At 39.1% G+C, this 20084-nt stretch overlaps 1 protein-coding gene across 1 annotated transcript in view; it reads right to left on the reverse strand.

Moving 5' to 3' along the window:
* DNAAF9 (dynein axonemal assembly factor 9) overlaps window positions 1-20084 on the reverse strand; it is a 78278-nt gene that overhangs the window by 8350 nt on the left and 49844 nt on the right. The window contains exons 23-34 of the mRNA XM_054202775.1: window positions 18352-18440; window positions 18021-18119; window positions 17687-17804; window positions 15766-15854; window positions 14294-14452; window positions 9356-9481; window positions 7315-7352; window positions 2973-3108; window positions 2538-2624; window positions 1336-1442; window positions 574-648; window positions 212-414 (exon numbers count right to left, since the gene is read on the reverse strand). Coding sequence (XP_054058750.1) covers window positions 212-414; window positions 574-648; window positions 1336-1442; window positions 2538-2624; window positions 2973-3108; window positions 7315-7352; window positions 9356-9481; window positions 14294-14452; window positions 15766-15854; window positions 17687-17804; window positions 18021-18119; window positions 18352-18440 — 1326 coding nt within the window. The remainder of the gene's footprint in view (window positions 1-211; window positions 415-573; window positions 649-1335; window positions 1443-2537; window positions 2625-2972; window positions 3109-7314; window positions 7353-9355; window positions 9482-14293; window positions 14453-15765; window positions 15855-17686; window positions 17805-18020; window positions 18120-18351; window positions 18441-20084) is intronic.

Here is a 20084-nt window from a genome sequence, read left to right on the forward strand (position 1 = left end):
GTAGCAGATATTAAAACAATAAACAAATTACAATACACATTTGCAAACTGTTAGTCCTCTGTCTGGAGCACAGTTACACCCTGGAATGCTAATACCTTGGTAGAAGAGAAAGAGATATTAAAAAGTTTCATCAAGACACTTTGATTCCTCCTTTTGTTGTTAAGAAATGCCAAACAGATCACACTGAACAGAAGTAAACATGCCCACAAACCTGCTTTGCAGTTTCTCGGAGCCAGTCTTTTATATCTTCTTCCTTAAGAGAGCAGCCAATGAACACAAGGAAGCACTCCTGTTGACTACTGCAATCTCTGTTATCGCTTCTTGAATCAGGAGGAGTTGGCCCCTCCTGAACAGGCACAAGGCTTAGTGAATTAGATGATGTGTTGTGACAGACTTCAATCACTTTATCAGAATCTAACAACGAGAAGATGGAAGAAGAACACATCTTGATAATTGCTAATCTAATTTAACATCAACACACTGGTGTAGACAGAATAGAGTACACAAAGATTTCAAATACGTATACATGCAACAGAATCAGAAGACAACGCATAAGTAGTAATTTGCACTTACCTGAAAACTTAACTTTGCCCATGATGTGATAAATGTTTCCAGAAAAAGGACTTGGCTTGAGCAATGACTTAATCGCTGTTTGAAATAGAAGACAAACATATTATTTCACATCTTGTTCTTATCCTTGGTGTCGCTTCTGGTCAGACCTATGCTACAGGTCTCTAATCCACATCCTAGTGCTTCAGGGGAAAATGCTGCAGTGTCCCCCAGAGCCCCACTACGTAACATTTCTATATGTTCTCATTTCTTTGCTATGGGGGGAAATAACATGTGTTTGTCATAATGAACGCTTACAGTGTGTGTGGAAAGTAAAATGGTGCTCCTTAACACTGTTTTGCTAAGGAAAGAAGGAAAGGCATGATTATATAGCTACTCTAGTAGCCTAACACAGAGTTGAACCTATTTTCTACTAACTACAAATAATTATTTGGCATAAAAAGTAGAAGCTGATGGTCACTTATAAACTGCATTTCGACACTACTAAATAAAACAAAACATAAAATAAAAAGCAAACATATGTAGATAAGTGTCTCAGTCTCTAGAAACCAAAAATCACATTAGATTTTCATCTGAACAAGATCATGGATCAGTTTTTCAGAGCAGACACTAAAGACAACAATTTACTGTCCTTTAAGAAAGGAAAGCTGAATTTTCAACTAAAAGTTTACTTCATCAGTGTGTTATACCAGTGCCTGCCTTCCCCTCTATTTTTCAGTATTTCAAACTTGGATTTAAATCAAGTCAGTCAAAGTTCATTTGTACCTTTACATTTGGTCACAAATCGTGTTTTTTCTAGAGGACGATTAAACCATACACAGATCTGAACCATTGGAGGGAAGACAGACCCAGCTCCATATTTACCTTCATACCTTAAGACAAAAACAAAAACCAGCTTCAACTTACATGAAACACAGACTTGCGCTTTCCATCTAACAGATTTCTTAAAAGGAACATCTATTATTTCACCACAGGTACTAAGCTTTCTTCTCCAAGACATCCATGAAAACGTGATATTAACAGTATTAGATTGTTAAAAATGCTCAGGGTTTCTTTTGCTGTTCTTCCTGCCACAATTATTTTTTTCTTACATACGAACTATATACTATCCTTGCATACTATCATGAAGTAGTTCAACAGTTGCCCAAAAGTTTTTAATATTTCTCTTCCCGCCTTCTCTCTCTTCTTTTAGCTCCACGCAACCTACAAGCAGCTCTGACATCCCAAGCTTTGTGCCAGTTTACTTTAAGAGCTCTACTTGCGTCCAATTTAGAGCAAGAATTGTGAATAGAAAGATATACACACGTACAGGACTGGCAGGGTATGGCAAATAAATCGTGCTTCCAACACCATAAATGTAACTAGAAAACAGTCAGCCAGGAGTTACAATGGCTGACAGGTTTACATTTTCTGCCAAATAGGTGCAGCACAGATAACTGCAACAAGATGTGTAAAGAACTCTGAACCATGAAAAATATCCCTTAGTATTAAGTGGAAAGCTTGGTGCCATGTATTATTGTGCCCTTAGCCTCTGCCAAGACTGTCAATAAGGTTGCTGGGTTTTATGAATAATTGTTCCGCTAATAGCTAGACTGACAGAGCAAGTTCATTCCAGTAAGGCTGAATAGCTGTCAGAATGAAATTACTCTACTCGTTATTGACCTCACCCATCCCAATCCTTCCCAGCTTATTCCCAGAGGGTTTTTTTTCTATTCTTCTGAAAAGCAACAGTAATCTTTCCGATTGATTTAAATGGTGTCCAGAAAGGAGCCTTTTCCCCATAAAAGGGCAGCTATCGTGTATCTACTAAGAATACTCATCAGCTCTCTTAAAAATGATTTACAAAGCTATTGCCTGTTCCAAATGAGTAGTCTTGAAAAAAAAAATATAAATTAAGTTACTGAGACTTTTTAATCTTCAAGTTAATTAGAAAAATAGTTTTAATATTTCTCAGTCTAGATACTTACCAGCCAGGATACATTAAATATCGAGCTCTCATCATCTGAGGATTTGAGAAACTGCTTTCTGAGAGAATTAATTCAATATCCTCATTCCTATAAAGAGATAAAGATTTTTAATTTTATAAATTCAATAAAATGGCTACTATCTGTATGCTTCTTACATAAACCAGAATGTCAGTCACAGTAAAATTAAGTGTATTTTTCCCTTAGTATGACAATAACAGTAACATAAGTCATACTCTGCAAACAAAAACATACATTTCCCACATCCCTATTTGACTATAAATGTAAAGGGAAGATACCTCTTGCATGAGAAGCAATTAAGAAAAATCTGCATCTCCTTTGTATAAGGTACCAGAGTAAAACAAAAGAATACAAGTTTCTAAGTGTATGTGTCCCATCTGCCAAAAGTGACAAATACTGGACAGTGATTAACATTACCTAGTTACAACTCCATTTTCTGCCAAGATGAATGAAACAGCAGGATTTGCTGCTCGGATAAGGTTCTGCAGTTGCACAAGCAGTGGATGCTTCTGCTCTGTAGCATGACTTGTGAAAACCACGTTACTCACGAGTCCTGTGTAAGGAAATCAGGACAGTTTACAGAAGTCAGGTATGCAACAGTGACTAAAAAACTATTAAGTAATATAACAGCCATTCTTCTCTTATTTTCCTTCCATCTCACTACATTAACGTTGCTAAGGAAAAAAAAAAAAAACAACAACAAAAACAAACAAGCAAGGAACCTTTCATCTCTTGCCTGCCCAGCAAACACCCAGAAGCCCATCTAACCACACGTGAATACTGTGGAGTAACCAAATGCAGAATTATCATTAACTATTTATTTTGCAACTGTATCTAGTGGGCAGGCAGCTCAGAAGCCCATTTTGTCACAACCTGTAGACACACAGGAATGATACCTCCTGAAGGAGACAGACCTTTTCAGTCACTGGAATGGCTTGAGGGGAAAGAGGCAGAATGTTGTAATCTATGGGTTCTTATGATTCAGTGAAAAGAGTCTTACCAAAATAGAATAATTAAAAACATGAGCCTATCAGTACAGCGCCAGTCACTGAAGATGACTCGACTAATGAGAAGGCCTGCTTTGCCAAAACACAGCTATACCAGGGTCAAGACGTTTTTCTTTCAATTAGACAGGCCGTGTAACAGAAGTAATTTAGACTCGGTTAATCAAAAAAAACAATTAATTAAAAGAGTAAATTCATAGAAGAATCAATCTGAGAAGGATTTGTTTCATAAAAAATACTAATGTTTAAAGCCTCATGGCAAATTCAATGTGTAGAAAGATAGGCTAAACAGCTAAAAATCAGCATTTTGGACTCTGAAAAGTTGCCACTTCCAAAAACGAGATAAGGGTTTCTTTCTTTTTTTTGGTCTGTTTTTTTAAAGAAAGACCTCAAAATGCTATTCAGACAGCAAGTCTGAACCCACAAGGCATCAAAAAAGATAACAGAGAAAACAATAGGATATTTGTCCCAAGCACCAATTCCCAAAAAGACTCATCTGTGTCACCAGAAAAGCAATTCCTTTTTCAGACTTAGCAACTTAGCAATAGCCCTTCACATCGCACCTAGTGCGGCCAATTTCACTGAAGAGCGGTTACTCTTAAGCAAAAACTTTCCAAGATTTGAAGATGACAACACAGTCTTCATGTTATATGTGCTGTCTTGCCAGGTATAAGACAAATTTCATGTTAAATGAGAACCAACTGCTGCTACTGCAGATGCCTCTGAAGACAATCAGAAATAACACACGAATGATCGCAGCTGTCAAGCCTTGGGCACTGGAAGGGATCTCATTGAGGAAAAGATGCGAGATGATGTATTGCGCTTATCTGACTGATTTCAGTGTTACAGGATTTCTGCTTTTGAATTATATCAAGAAGGCATTACATCAGAGTGAATTTCAGCCCGGTTCCTCAAAGAGACTGACTCCCTAGGATGTCAATATTGTCCAGAATGTGTAGGGAATGCTATCTCTTCGCTCAAGATGTGCAGCTCATTTCAGACACTTCCCTGTAACTACAGGTACGCTGTAAGACAGAACAGTAAACTCTCGAATATCAATGAACAACTGAACTAGGATGAATTTCCCCTGACCCCAACTCATCACTATTTAAAGCAGAATATGTAATGAAGCTCACACCATGATCTGCTGCCTACAGTAATTCCTGTTCTTTACAGAAGTCTTTAAAGTACATTAATCCTTGCAGAGGCTTCTATATAGTCATTTCTATACCAAATGTTTCTGGTCTACTTATATTAAACCATATGCTCCCAATCACTGTTACTTGCATCACTGACCCTTTCAAGCTAGAATTTTAATAATAGCCCAAGCAAATTTCCATCATTAGTATTTCTCTTTTTTTTTTTAATCCCCCACAAGAAGTTTCCACTCCAATTTCAGAAACATCTAAGTTTTCTCCAAGACACAGTTGCTCTTGGCGGGTGGGGGTGGGGGGGGAGAATGGCAAGCATGCTTAGAAATTTAAGTAAGTCACACGCATGCTTGTAATTATTATGTAGATCTTGCAATTAAGATGAAAAGTATGAATAAGCTAATCAACAACCACCGCATTGCGGGTGTACTACGCACAGCGGGTTTTTTTTTTTCTTAATGTCCCCAAATTTGATACTGATTTAAAAGTCAAGTTTAATTAAAAACATAGTTATACTTTCTGTGAAGCTGGCACAGAACAATAAAAAAGCTGTAAAATATAAATGCTAAAAAGCATATATTACAGTTAGAAGCACTATGCCTCAGAGAGAATAGGTAATTGTCAAGGACTAAGGTGGCAAACTTAAAGTTAAGAAGAAAGATAGCTAAGGAATAAAATATCTAGCAAATCAGAAACCTTGTCTCACGCTCCTCACCCATACTCTTTCTCCATTGCTCCCCACTTCATTTGAGCTTGTCTAAGGGGAACAGCTTTTGGGCAGTAGCTGTCATCCTTGCTTGTAAACTCCCACACAACCTTGGAAGTAAGACTGCTCTGAGCCCGGGGAACCTGCAAGCTTTGGCTCAGCGCACACCTATGCATAAATCTTGTAGGTGCCAGCATCCCACAAAAACTGGCCCCGGCTTAGCAGGCAACAATCCATGAATCTGAACTGGCTGACAGGTAGTGTAATCCAGAAGAAAAATAGCTGAGAACTGGAAGATCCTTACATAGCTTTAGTAACAAATAATTTTGACCTTTTCCATTTAAATTGTCACTGCCATCTCGTTTCTACTGCATTTTGAAGACCACCCAGTTTTGCTTAATTCCTTATTTATACACTCATCTAAAGGAAAAAAGTCTGCAGCCTGGGGAATAGCATGTTCAATAGAAGTAGCAAAGAAACAGGAGGGATAGATTAAAAATACGTGTAACTTTACAAAAATAATGGATCCTCTTTGTTCCCAAATGTACAATGGGCATATTTAACAATGGTGTTGTCTTAATCTGTAAAACAACTTCATATACAACACAAAAGATGCCAATGTGCCCTTAGACTACTAAGGTGTCATCTTACAGTTTCTGCAAGAAATAAAAAGAGGCATATTTGTAAGGAGTGAGACAAAAAGAAATTACAGTGCACAGACAGAGGCAAGATTTTTTTAAAAAAAAAGTTTAAATAAGGATGCAAGGGAGAGATAAAACAGAACTGCTAGTGTTGGTCACTCTGCTCAAGACTTTATCAGTTCTCCTTGATCTTCATCTGTTTCTGTTACTCTTGTGGCTTTCTAAGCAGAAAGTGTCACGTCGTGTTGTCAAATGATGTCATGTTGATAATACATATGGGTAATCTTTCAGAAACCACACAATAGAAGGGACCTGGAAAGCAGCAGCAAACGGCTAACCCTATTCACTTCCAAGATTTGCAAGATAGCGACGTGGACAAGGTAACCACCCAAAAGTCTAGTTAATTCTTACTTGCCTATACCTATACCTGTCTTGTCTTATACTTGCATTGCAAGTTTCTGTTTTCAGATTTGTACAACGCCCTGTACGATACTGTCTTGGCCCACTGATGCTATGTACTGGTCTTAATGTTGTGAAATCATCTATACAACAGTTAAAAACAACTGTAAAGGTACTATAGTAAAATTTGCTTCTGCTCTTGAAACTTAAAGAACCTATTTGAAGAAAGGTCAGGAACAATGACATCCCACTTATGAGAACCCCTGCTCTAAGCTCCAAGACTGACAAGAAGGATGATGCAGTCAATGATTCATTTCAGGGTCAGGGAATAAAACTAAGTATACAGGTAAGAAACAGTTCTTCTGCAAATGAGCTTTTTTGTCTGGTGCAACGTCAAATCCAACCTGCAAGGATCCTCCACACTGCATTAAGAAGAGAATATGGGGAACAACGTAACCAGCTCATTTTTCCGTTTCTAAAACAGCAGAAATGAAAAGAGAGGTCCATTTCCTCATGCCTTGCCAAAAGAGGATGGAACTCAAATCCAACCCATTTTGCTCCTAAATTAACAACACGGCATGAATTACAACAGCTCAAGATAAGCAGTTTAACTCATTGTCTTAGGAAACCCATCCTCCAGATGAGGACAACCAGAATGCATCATGCTCTAGATTCTTACATCTTCTCCAGGTGCCTATGATGTTTAATAGTGTAGGCAGAGATTGGTCTGCACAGATGGTTCTTACTCCAAGAGTTTATCATGATCCTTTGACTACATGCATTTACAGTGTATTTATTTGGCCTTAGGGCTCAGCTATTTGGTCTGTATAGCTCAAAGTCAAGAAAAGTGACACATACCTTGTGAACACTGGTCCAAGAATTTGGGAAAAAGCAGCCTAAAAAACCCAAAAGTTTGTTAAGTCAGGAATGGATATTATTATTTAAGTAAAGCATTTACATTCTTTTAGACAGTGACAGTTAGAGTCTTACTATCCAAACCATTTTCATGTTTCCCTTCCTCAAACCACGTAACTGGAACATCCCCACAGGTTATGTCTTTCAGAAGTTTGTTCCCAAAAATTAGTTTTGGAGATGGTTTTAATTCTTTAATGGATTTAAGAGATAACTCCCACCACACAATCTATTCTCTATTCTAGGAAGTCAGAAAGGCTTCAACATTAATTCTTATTTAAACAATAGGAATTTGAAGCTTGCCTTAAAGAATTGTACCTTCCAAACATGGTGGTAACTCTTCGTGGAAAGATTTTATGTATATAATGCTTTCTGTACATATCATACCAATTTCTGGTACTCTGTCAGACAAGCGATAATTATTTTCATGAGCTTTAGCATGCACACAAAAGCTCCAGAGATAGTACTTTATCGGTCCTCGTTCAACTACCTTCCCCTGTCCTGGCTTGCTAATCAACATAGGGAAGAGCTCATGAAAGGCTCATGAAAGAGCTGGACCTTTACAGTAATGAACTCTCAGACAGGAAAGGGTTTTGATTTTCTTGACTGCAGAAGTTTTGAGTCAGACATTAAAATCACTCTTCTCAATTCTCACAGTGAAACCGCCTAAGCTTCCCAAGTGAAAGATTTGTTGTTGGCAGTACGTGGCTATTCGGTAAGTTCTTATCAGAAGAAACTTCAAAGCAAGACACAGTCTACAGCATAGGCTAAGCCTCTTCCTTCAATTGCTACGGCACTTCAGGAGACAAACAATGTTAGTCAAAGGATTGCAGGCTACTGCTGCTATAAATACTACTCTGTTCTATGACCAGTAACACATTAGTAAGTTTAAAAAAACCCTAGAAGTGGAACTTGTCTTTCCTATAGTTATGGAAAGAACAAGTTTAAACAGCACTCCAGCACCAAAACACCAATATTTTATGTAGTCTTTATTATTTATTTACAATCTTTGTCATGGAGACAAAAAGAAGCAGTAAAATAACATCTATTTATTGACTAGGGCAAAGCACAAGCAGCATATGGGCTAGCATTTTAAAAACAGCTAGGAAGTTTAAGGAATGCATTTTCATAAAATAATTGCAAGGTTCACCTCTAAGCTGTGATGCACAGAGTTTTATCACAAATAGAAGCAATGCTAAGAACTCTGAAAATTGTAACTGCTTTAACTTACGTTTATCAAATCAGCTGCAAGGCATAATTGCAAAATTTAAGTATTACAATTTTACAGATAGGTCTATGAAATTAGTGCATTTTTGCTGAAGTGTGGAGCACACACACATACTGTGAAACAGCAACCAAACCACCCTATTTAAAAGTGTCAGTGACTTGGCTTTGCTACCGTTTCCTCCACACCCTGCCTCTGCAGTAACCCAGGATATTAGATTTTAATACTTGCAATGCTTTTACTTCCATGCTTTGTCATTCTCTTCCACTAAATTTCAGATTGCTTCCTATAAGTTCTGTATTTTACATCTGTAAAGTCTTCATTTAATATCCAAGAGTAGTGACAGAATCAATAACCCAAACTGAGATGCACATCTCAATTTTTAGTCATACTCACACAAAAAAATTATAAAAACAAATGATTTAAAAAGCACATGAAAGGACAGTTGACTGTTCAGATTTTACGAAGTCCTTAGCCAGAGTATATGTATTTAAGCAGTATGCTAATGATAATCTTTGTTTATTCTTCCACAAGGTAAACTTTTATTAATACGGTATATATTTATATATCTAGGGGAAACCAAGTGTCTTCCTTGTAAACTAAACAGCACCCCAAAGTTCATCCAAGGTGGATTAACCAGCAGTTTTATGAGATTTAAGACAGTTCTGTGGCACTTAACCATCATATATCTCTAATTATTGTAAAAGTGATCTCAAACTTACATATCTATTTTCAAACTAGTAAAAATACTTTAAACTATACCTATGCTCCATATAGCAACTCAGTGGCTCTACACAAGTATTAACTGCTCCAATGACAAAAAAAGACTTCACATCTGGGTCAGGATGAGTTTGCAGAGCCTGTACAACATCAATAACATCAGTATATCTGTAAGAAAACAAAATTAAATATGGTTTCAGAGAAACAGAATAACACACTTCAATACCTAGTAAGAAATCAATTGCTTGCAAGAAGGTTGTATTTCTAGAAAATAGTTATAAAGCAGTTCAAAACTTGGCAAATCCACACAAATTAAGCTGACTGCAAGTAACATTAGAAATAAGTTACTGATAGAGAAAAGCAGTATAAACTTTGCACTGAACAACTGAAAAGTCTAGCTTTCAGGAAGCACAAAAAGCATAATGTAATACAAGCATGTTATGCCTAGTGACAAGCATATTAAGCACTAATTATGATTTGAGTAAAAGAAAAAAATTAAAAAGCAATGCCTCTCACTTATCTGCATTCCAATTTAAAAGTGCTTCTAGAATTAATGCATCCATTTTTAATCAGTACTCCAGCCACTGCTACATTATACTTGTGTATGATAGCAAAGTTTAGGTGAATGTGAGGTTTTATTCCAGGTGTTTATTTCTCAGCCAGTTACAATCTTCTCTCAAAACTGTACTCTCATTTATCAAGTTAATGGATTATTTAGAGAACTCCAGCTTCTTGAAAGCTATCTATACCAACACTCAGCTACCCAGAAAGAACAGAAAACCTGTAATTAGAAGTTCCTGAAGCCAGTTCTGCTACCAGAATGTCGGTTATTTTGCACATCACTGGACCTTATACCACTTCTACTAACTTTAAGAAAAAAAGAAAATATCTGGCTGTAACATGGAAAAGAATATGCTTTTTAGCACTATCAGAATAGAGCCATAATGAAGAAAATGCTAAGCTCCATATATAGCCCCTTAGTGAAAAAGATGAACACTTGGTAGCCGGGGAATCAAAACCTTTCCAGCCAAATTAGGGTAGCACTTCCCTAAAGCTAGTTTATGTTACCTGCTAATGACTCAGAAACAGAATGGGCAAACACACTGAAGACAATACTAGTTCTCAAATGCTACACTTGAGATGGAAACATCAAACAGAGATGGCTCAGAGACTTCACCTTTATTCCACAAGAAAACCGGCATTTATCTGAAACATGCTAATCAGTCTTACTTCAGTATTGCCTGCTGTATCAAGTGAATTGCATATTCTTTTCAAGTGAATAGCATATTTTTGACAAAATTCTTTCTGCTAGTAGTTTTAGAGGTCATTGAATCATAGAATGGTTTGGGTTGGAAGGGACCTTTAAAGGCCATGTAGTCCAACCCCACTGCAGTAAGCAGGGACATCTTCAACTAGACCACATTGCTCAGAGCCCTGTCCAACCTGACCTTGAATGTTTCCAGGGATGGGGCATCTACCACCCCTCCGGGCAACCTGATCCAGTGTTTCACCACTCTCAATTTGTTCCTTGTATCTAGTCTAAATCTACCCTCTCCTAGTTTAAAGCCATTACCCCTTATCCTATCACAACAGGCCCTGCTAAAAAGTTTGTCCCTATCTTTCTTATAAGCCCCCTTTAGGTACCGTAAGGCTGCAATAAGGTCTCCCTGGAGCCTTCTCTTCTCCAGGCTGAACAACCCCAACTCGCTCAGCCTGTCCTCATAGGAGAGGTGCTCCATCCCTTTGATCATTTTTGTGGCCCTCCTCCGGACCCACTCCAACAGGTCCATGTCTTTCCTGTGCTTTGGGCCCCAGAGCTGGACACAGTACTCCAGGTGGGGTCTCATCAGAGCAGAGTAGAGGGGCAGAATCACCTCCCTCGACCTGCTGGCCGTGCTTCCTTTCATACAGCCCAGGATATGGTTGGCTTTCTGGACTGCAAGCGCACATTGTCGGCTCACGCCTATCTTTTCATGCACCAGTACCCTCAAGTCCTTCTCTGCAGGGCTGCTCTCAATCCTTTCATCGCCCAGCCTGTATTGATACCAAGGATTGTCCTGACCCAGGCGCAGGACCCTGCACCTGGCCTTGTTGAACCTCATGAGGTTTACATGGGCCCAGTACTCAAGCTTCTCCAGGTCCCTCTGGATGGCATCCCATCCCTCAGGCATGCTTGGACACTAACCAAACAGCTTAGTGTCCTCTGCAAACTTGCTGAGGGTACACTTGATTCCACTGCCTATGTCACTGATGAAGATATTAAACAGTACTGGTCACGATATAGACCCTTGAGGAACACCACTTGTCACCGATCTCCATCTGGACATTGAGCCATTGACCTCTGGATGCGACCATCCAACCAATTCCTCATCCACCAAACAGCTCACCCATCAAATCCATATCTCTCCAATTTCAGGAGAAGGATGTTGTGGGGGACCATGTCAAAGGCCATAGAGAAGTCCAGATAGAGGACATCCATAACTTCTCCACTGTCAACTGATGCAGTTACTCCATAATAGAACGCCACGAGGCTGGTCAGGGCAGGACTTGCCCTTAGTGAAGCCATGATGGCTGTGCCAAATCACCTCCCCGTCATCCATGTACCTTTGCATAGCTTCTAGGAGGATCTGTTCCATGATCTTGCCAGGCACAGAGGTGAGGCTGACAGGTTGGCAGTTTCTAGGGTCCTCCTTTCTACACTTTAAAAAATGAGCACAATGTTTCCCCTCTGTATGCTTTCTTTGTCCTTCCTTTTCTGGCTGACATACCTGTAGAAGCCCTTCTTATTATTGTTCGTATCCCTTGCCAAGTTCAGCTCCAGCTGCGCCTTGGCCTTCCTGACCCCATCCCTACAAAACTGGGCAGCGTCCCGATGCTCTTCCCAGGATACCTGTCCCTGCTTACACTGCCTGTGCGTCTCCTTCTTGTCCTTTAGTTTGACCAGCAGGTCTCAACTCAGCCACGCCAGTCTCTTGCCTTCCTTGCCTGATTTCTTACACCAGGGGATCAAGAGCTCTTGCGCTCTACGGAAAGTGTCCTTAAAGATCTGCCAGCTCTGTTCTGCTCCTTTGTCCCTGAGGGCAGTTTCCCAGAGGGTCCTATTGACTAACTCCTTGAACAGCTGGAAGTTTGCTTTCCTAAAATTCAGGGTCCTGACTTTACTCTGCCTGACCCATATTCCCCAGGACTGCGAACTCCACCAGTGCACGGTCACTGCAGCCCAGGCTGCCTCCAATCTTGATGCCACCGATTAGCTCACTTGTATTGGTGGCCATCAGGTCCAGTATTGCATCCCTTCTGGTAGGGCTGCCTATTACCTGGCTTAAGAAGTTATCCTCGACACACTCCAGGAGTCTCCTGGATTGCCTAGAGCTCGCTGTGCTACTTTTCCAGCAGATGTCGGGGTGGTTCAAGTCCGCCAGCAGGACAAAAGCCTGCAAGCTCTTTATAGAGCCGTTCATTCTGAAGTACAGAGACTTAGAACGTACCATATGAGAAGTGATGTGCAAAAATGGCACAAATATTTATTCAGATGGCAACTCACATGCGTGTAATAATGCCCCTCTTTCCTATCTTTTAACAAATGGAATTTTCAAAGTTTGTGTCACATTTTTTGTAGCTAGTACTGCCAAAGAATCAAAGCAAGGACTACCAGAAACGCAAAGAGAAAGAAGCACCTATGCACACAAAGATGCTAAATGCTTGCAAAAATGCAAAGATTGGTTCTTATGCTTACTGTAGCACGCTCATTCTCTGTTTAAAAAATTCAGTAAGAGTCACAGTAGCTCAGGCTTTTAAGTTTCTATTTGGAGGAAAAAATACTGCAAAGTGAATGCACCATTTAATTCTGGAAACCATGAATTTATTTATTAAAGATTCTCTAGCACTCACCAATCTTTTAAAAGTTTAAGGTATTGTAAAAGCACTTGAGAGATACAATTACAGTCTTTGTGTTACACCATATCACACTTCCTAAAATTAATTTCTATTCCGAAGCACTCAGTCATCTAATGCCTTAAAGACAATAAATCGTCCTCTGAAAGAAATAGGGAGGTGCTCCACCCCCATTTTTCATCAAAACAATTTCAACATTTTAGCAAACTTTCAAAGAAAATTATACATGAAAGATAGAGCGAGAACTCAGCTAACATGCTTTTCTGCATTCTGTAACAAGTTGTGCGTTTATTCCATGCTTTTCTGTTTTATTATCAGCAAAATACAAGTCTGGTGGGAAAAAGTAGCAGTAATTCATTTGTGTACTAAGAGGAACTACAACACACAGCACTCCCTCTAAATATTAACATAATGCTGTAGTAGATAATATTCAGTAACATCCGCCTGCAGCTCTGGAGTGCAGTTTGCAACACATCTCAAGCTATCTCTGCTCTAGTGCCCTCATCTAAATCTATAGCTTTAAAGACAGTAAAGACCAGTACTCCAGCAGTCTTTAAGGACAGATAACCAGCATGAAGAAGTCTCACCAGCCTTTGAAGGGCAAATACCTCTCTATCTACGACCTCGGGGGGGGGGGGGGAGGGAAACAGAAAAAAGAAAAAAAAAACAAACCAAAAAACCAAACATCAACCCACAACAAAAACCAAAACCAAACCACATACAGCAGCACCAATAAAGTGCCATTTATCAACAGTCTAAGATGCAGCTGGAAAGGGCAAGAAAACTTCTTTTGAGAAGCCAAAAATCAGAGTCCATCTCCTAAATACAGAAGAAGCAGATGCACTCTGTCCTTCCATATGATTGAAGGAAGACTACGGATATCTTTTTTCCAATGCAGTAACACGCAATAAAATTAACAGATTGCAGAAAAGCTGAGTTTAGTACATACATAAAACAGAATTCACAGAGTACTACACTTTAGCACAGAAATATGACTGCTTCAGCATGATGGGAAAGTTTAAAAGTGTCTTGGGAATATGACACTGAAAAGGAAGAATATGCAAAAATTCAGTTTCAAACATTTACCCTTGCAAGACGACTAAGAGACGCTTATTCTTTTTAGCATAAGCGGACTGACGGATGCCGTGGTTTTGCTGAGCCTCCAGGACACTGGAGAGGTAACGCTGGAAGTGGGTTGCACTGAAACATTCAGGACTATCCATAGTTTGCCGATAAACTATCCACCTAAACAACATAAAACAGGGAAAGAAGTTAACATTCTATGACATAATATTTGTTTTCTCTTTATTTTGAGCCAACAGACCAAAAATAAATTTGACAAGCCCTAAGATTCCACATCGCTCACACCACATGGGAAAGAGGAATTTATTTGGCTTTCTATCATTTCCAGTGTAAGAACATTCTTTGTACTATTGCCAAAAGGTTTTGTGGGTTTTTGTTGTTTTTTAATAAAACAATGTTCAACAGCTTCTTCAAAGTAGCACATCGTATAAGTAATTCTGATCTTTGTTAGTGATGAAGTAAACGAAAATTGTATTAATCCAATTCAAAACACTCTGGGCATGAAAATATTTCACTGCAAAAATAAAAAGTAACCATGACATTTGCAGGAAAACATGATGGAATGTAAGGGGATTACAGAACATGCAAAAATCACTTTACATGTTTGCCGTAAAAACAGAACCACAAAACTGTTCTAAATCAACTTGCTAATATCAAGACACTGAGCTAAAAGTAAGACAAAGAAACAGTCCAGAACATTACTAAGATGAAATGCTAAGGTGTCTGGCTGTAAGATTTAAAAGGCTAAGAATTTATTTTTTTTTTATTTTCTAGAAGCAGAATCAACACACAGAATGGCAAATTCCGACAGCAGATTTATCTTATTGCCATACAATAGATGTCCTGGATATATCTCTTGCTATTGTAGAACAGAAACCAGGTCAGATTAAACAGTGCTGTAGCAAGGACTGTTAGCATAGTCTTTTCTCCAAGAAGAATGCATTTTAGACTCACTACACATGTCAGTAAATGGAAGCTCTTCACCCGTTTCCTTCAAGTTGTGGCAACTTCCATACCTGCTTAAGGGAGAATTCATTTGGCCCTTCTAAAATTAATCTTAACTGTTTGTAGCATCAGTGATAGTTCCAGACACATGTCATAGACCTACAGTGGTACCTGTGGTATTCTTAACATGGAACACCAACAAAGAAACCTCCTGTGCTATTTTTCTTGTCTAAATGTCTAAAGTTTAACAGCAAATATACCTGGCACAACACAGTTAAATGAGAAACCTGAAGTAACAGAACTGCAGCAACATCTACCCTACACAGTGCTATGTAGAACTAGTTAAGGTGCCTCATAACATTTACTGAATTTATTCTGATAACACATCTGTTCACAAATTAGAAACTGGGATGTATTAAAAAAATAAAAATAAAGTGAAACATTGATAGCTTCATCTCCTTCATGCTCAGTAGTTCTTTGGTGATTAGTATGATCGCTGCTTTGGACTATAAAGCCAGAACTGTACGAACCTTCCATGCTCCTTGTTAAAAGTTACAAGAAAACCACAGAGATCGCTGCAATGGCATCCTGGAAGACCAGTTATAATGGTGATAACCACCTAAAACACAGGGAAGAGACAAGAAGGGAGGCCACTTGAAGACTAGAAACAAGCTACAATTGCGCACACATTAAGGCTTCTATCTTGATAAAATCTTAAGTCTAAACACAAAGTTAAGTGACACTAACCACAGAAACAGCAAGATAATGTAGAACTGTAGTGTCTTTACGCAATTACTCAGATATGCACAAAGACGTGTTTTCTCTTGGTTTTCATACCTTAAATACTGTGCAAGGATAATTAAAAAATAGAGCAAACAGTATTATCAAAACCTTTACATTAAAATCTAGTCTGCAGTGTAAGTATTAATGCAAACATCAGAAAAAACACCGCAAGAGACACCAAATAGGTTATGTTTCCTATGATGAAAAGGGGACATTCAAATACTTAGAACAGTATTTGAGAAAATGGTTCAAAAAGCGATGGTGTACATCGAATAGTCTTTTCAAACACAAAGAGCAACTCTAGGTTTCTTATACTGTACCAAGCATGCTATACACAATATTTATTCCAGCAAAGCTGCATTTTGAGTAGGACCGGTAAGAGGCTGCACAATAACAGCTCTAACATACCAACAGCTTTGTTGCATAAAGCACCGCTGGTTCCATTATGTGTATTTCTTGTGGTATTGAGAGAGGGATCATAGCAAAGAAACTCTGGTAAGAAGTCAGAGAACACTCCCAAAGTATATAGATACAGTTCTACACTACTAATTCGAGTCTGCTACAGAAGCTACAGAAGTAAGTAAATGAGCTCTGGAAGAAACATGACTAAAACAACAACTTTTTGTGCCGCGCTGAACTTAAGAAATTATGTCACTGGTAATCAGTCATCACCCTGCATACCATCTGCTACTAACAGAAAAATCACCTCTTACAGTTTCTACATGATACTTGAAGATAGCTGTCTACAGACTCTTTGGATCCTATCCTCAAAATCACTTTCAGATGCTCACAGAAAATGAGTATTCATAACACTAGATAGAGAGAACCACCTCAGAAAAATCAGAGTTACTAAGTTTGCGTGTTTCACAGAATTTGGTAGGAACATTATAGAAAGATTTATTTTTTTTAAAACATACACAAAGACTATTAAATTAACCTTAAAATCAGATTTTAAAACATTAATAAAAGTTTATTAATTAATACTTAATTTAAGCATCAGTGTGGTCTCTGAACTAGATTCCAGGAAATAAGGCTGACAACATATTGCAGTAGTCATAGAGAAAGACTATATTCCTGCTGATCTAACTTTCTTGCTTACAGCAGCTTTCATATGCTGGAAAGTTACAAGGAAATATTTTCTCTGGAAATGCTATTTAAAGCACTCAAGTTTGACAATTGTTATTGCCCCTATAGAGAACTGAGTGTTCTACAGATAATATCAGCAAATGTTAAATATCATGTGCTACCTCTATGCTATTTAAAGGACTTTTATGTTCCAGAGAACAATTCAGTTAAATTATTCAGCAATTCATAAAAACCAAGCTACTGCTTTAGGGGCAAGTCTCTCTGGACGTTAGAGAAAACTGTTCACTTGAAGATCTATGCCTCATTTTCTGCCTCTATTTTATCAGGCTGAAGGGCCATTAGCACTTCCAAAAGATTGTTTAAGTGAAAAAAAAAAGTAATATAACCAGGAAAAACAGGGCAGAGCAATTTATTCTAAGAAACAGACTTGAAGCAAGTTCAGTGTGAACTGGTGGTATCGGAGGAGGCGGCAGAGAGCATAGTTAAATATACATCAGTACTTTATTGCATTGCCTGTAACACAACTGATTTGCTAAATAGTCTCTACTAGGGATAGGAAGTATTGCTGGGTTGCTTCCTTACCTTATCACTGTCTGCTTTGCTATCAGGAATGATTTCCGACTGTTGCAATAAAATAGGAAGATGTGCTCGCATTATCGGCTCGTGACTGACGCTGCTGACAGTAAAATGTTGCACAAACCTTTAAAAAAAAATAGAAGGTATATTTTCTTACAATCAAGACAAAAAGACTTCGTTCACATTCCTACAGAGGAAATAATTCGTCTCAGAATAAAAACACCTAGTGTGAAGACAGAATTATTAAATAAGCAATTTTTAGACGAGTATTACATATACTAGAATGTTTTTATATTATTATCGTATACAATACTGATTGAAAACAAAAATAATTTCTCACCTCTCTAATTCTGGAAGGGCAGCAGATATTTTCAGCTCCCTGCATCTCTCCCCAGAAGGAAAAGACAAGGCATTAAATAGCTTCTGAACACTGGAATGCCTAAACCAAGCAAATTAATTAATCGGTTAGTTAAAGGAGAAACCTAGAAATTATCTTCTTTAAAACAGATGCCTACATGTTAACCAGTACGAAAAAAATAAAGCAAGCATTGCACTGAGTGCAGTAATTCCTTTCTGAATCATTATCAAAATCTTCAATGAGTGACAACATTCTTCTGACTGTAGCACACAGATAATGTATAATTACACTAGAGTAAATGGCATGAACTTACAGTCTCTTTTGTTCCACAGACAGTAATTCTTCCTGGACAACCCTTATAGATAATCCTGAGTTTGTCTGGTTTTGCCACGAAGAGAAAACCTGGAATAAACCAGACCTATGCATAAGCATCGTTATTTTGCAAAATTTGTTTTGGATTTATTTAGGAATTTTTTTTCTTCATCTAAAAAAAATACATGCATTTCAACTAGCCATTAAATATTCCAGAGTACTGGTTTTGTCGCAAGAATTCAAAACATGGAAGAAGTCTCCACAGATCAGGTTTTGTAAGCTCCTCTTTGGCTAGACTGTAACTGCTTTAAGAAGTAACTTTACTTCTTAACAGGTCATGCCTGTCAAACCTGATCTCCTTCTATGATAAGGTGACCCACTTAGTGGATGAGGGAAAAGCTGTGGATGTTATCTACCTGGATTTTTGCAAAGCTTTTGACACTGTTTCCCACAGCATTCCCCTGGAGAAACTGGCTGCTCATGGCCTGGATGGGTATACTCTTCGCTGGGTAAAAAACTGGCTGGATGGCCGTGCCCAGAGAGTGGTGGTAAATGGAGTTAAATCCAGTTGGTGTCCGGTCACAAGTGGTGTCCCCCAGGGCTCGGTGCTGGGGCCGGTTCTCTTTAATATCTTTATCAACGATGTGGATGAGGGGATTGAATGCACCCTCAGTAAATTCACAGATGACACTAAGCTGGGCGGGCATGTTGATCTGCTTGAGGGTAGGTTGGCTCTGCAGAGGGTTCTGGACAGGCTGGACCGATGGGCTGAGGCCAATGGTGTGATGTTCAACAAGGCCAAGTGCCGGGTCCTGCACTTGGGTCACAACAACCCCATGCAGCACCACAGGCCTGGGGCGGAGTGGTTCGAAAGCTGCCTGGCAGAAAATGACCTGGGGGTGTTGGTGGACAGCCAGCAGAATATGAGCCAGCAGTATGCCCAGGTGGCCAAGAAGGCCAACAGCATCCTAGCCTGTACCAGGAACAGTGTGGTGAGCCGGACTAGGGAAGTCATCGTCCCCCTGTACTTGGCACTGGTGAGGCCCCACCTCGAGTACTGCGTTCAGTTTTGGGCCACTCACTACAAGAAGGACACTGAGGTGTTGGAGCATGTCCAGAGAAGGGCTACAAAGCTGGTGAGAGGTCTGGAGACCAAACCTTATGAGGAACAACTGAGGGAGCTGGGGTTGTTTAGCTTGGAGAAGAGGAGGCTGAGGGGAGACCTTATCACCCTCTACAACTACCTGAAAGGAGGTTGTAGAGAGATGGGGGCTGACCTCTTCTCCCTGGTGACAAGTGATAGGACAAGAGGAAACGGGTTCAAGTTACGTCAGGGGAGGTTTAGATTGGATATTAGGAAACATTTTTTCACTGAAAGGGTTATTAAACATTGGAATAGGCTGCCCAGGGAGGTGGTGGATTCACCATCCCTGGAGGTGTTTAAAAAAAGGGTAGATGTGGTACTGAGGGACATGGTTTAGAAGTGGTTTTTGTCAGGGTAGGTTAATGGTTGGACTTGATGATCTTAAAGGTCCCTTCCAACCTCAGCAACTCTGTGATTCTATGATTCTACTGAAATGGTGTAGTTCCTGCCCTCCTCCTCCCCCCCCTCACCCTCATCTTCATAGCTGGGGAAAAAAATCCTAGGAAAAAGATTTACCCACCAAAGTAACAGCACCATTCATGAGTATCTTTTAGTCATAGCGCGCTTCACGGATAAAAATGCTAGGTATT

Source organism: Rissa tridactyla, chromosome 5, assembly GCF_028500815.1.
Source record: "Rissa tridactyla isolate bRisTri1 chromosome 5, bRisTri1.patW.cur.20221130, whole genome shotgun sequence".
NCBI lineage: Eukaryota > Metazoa > Chordata > Aves > Charadriiformes > Laridae > Rissa > Rissa tridactyla.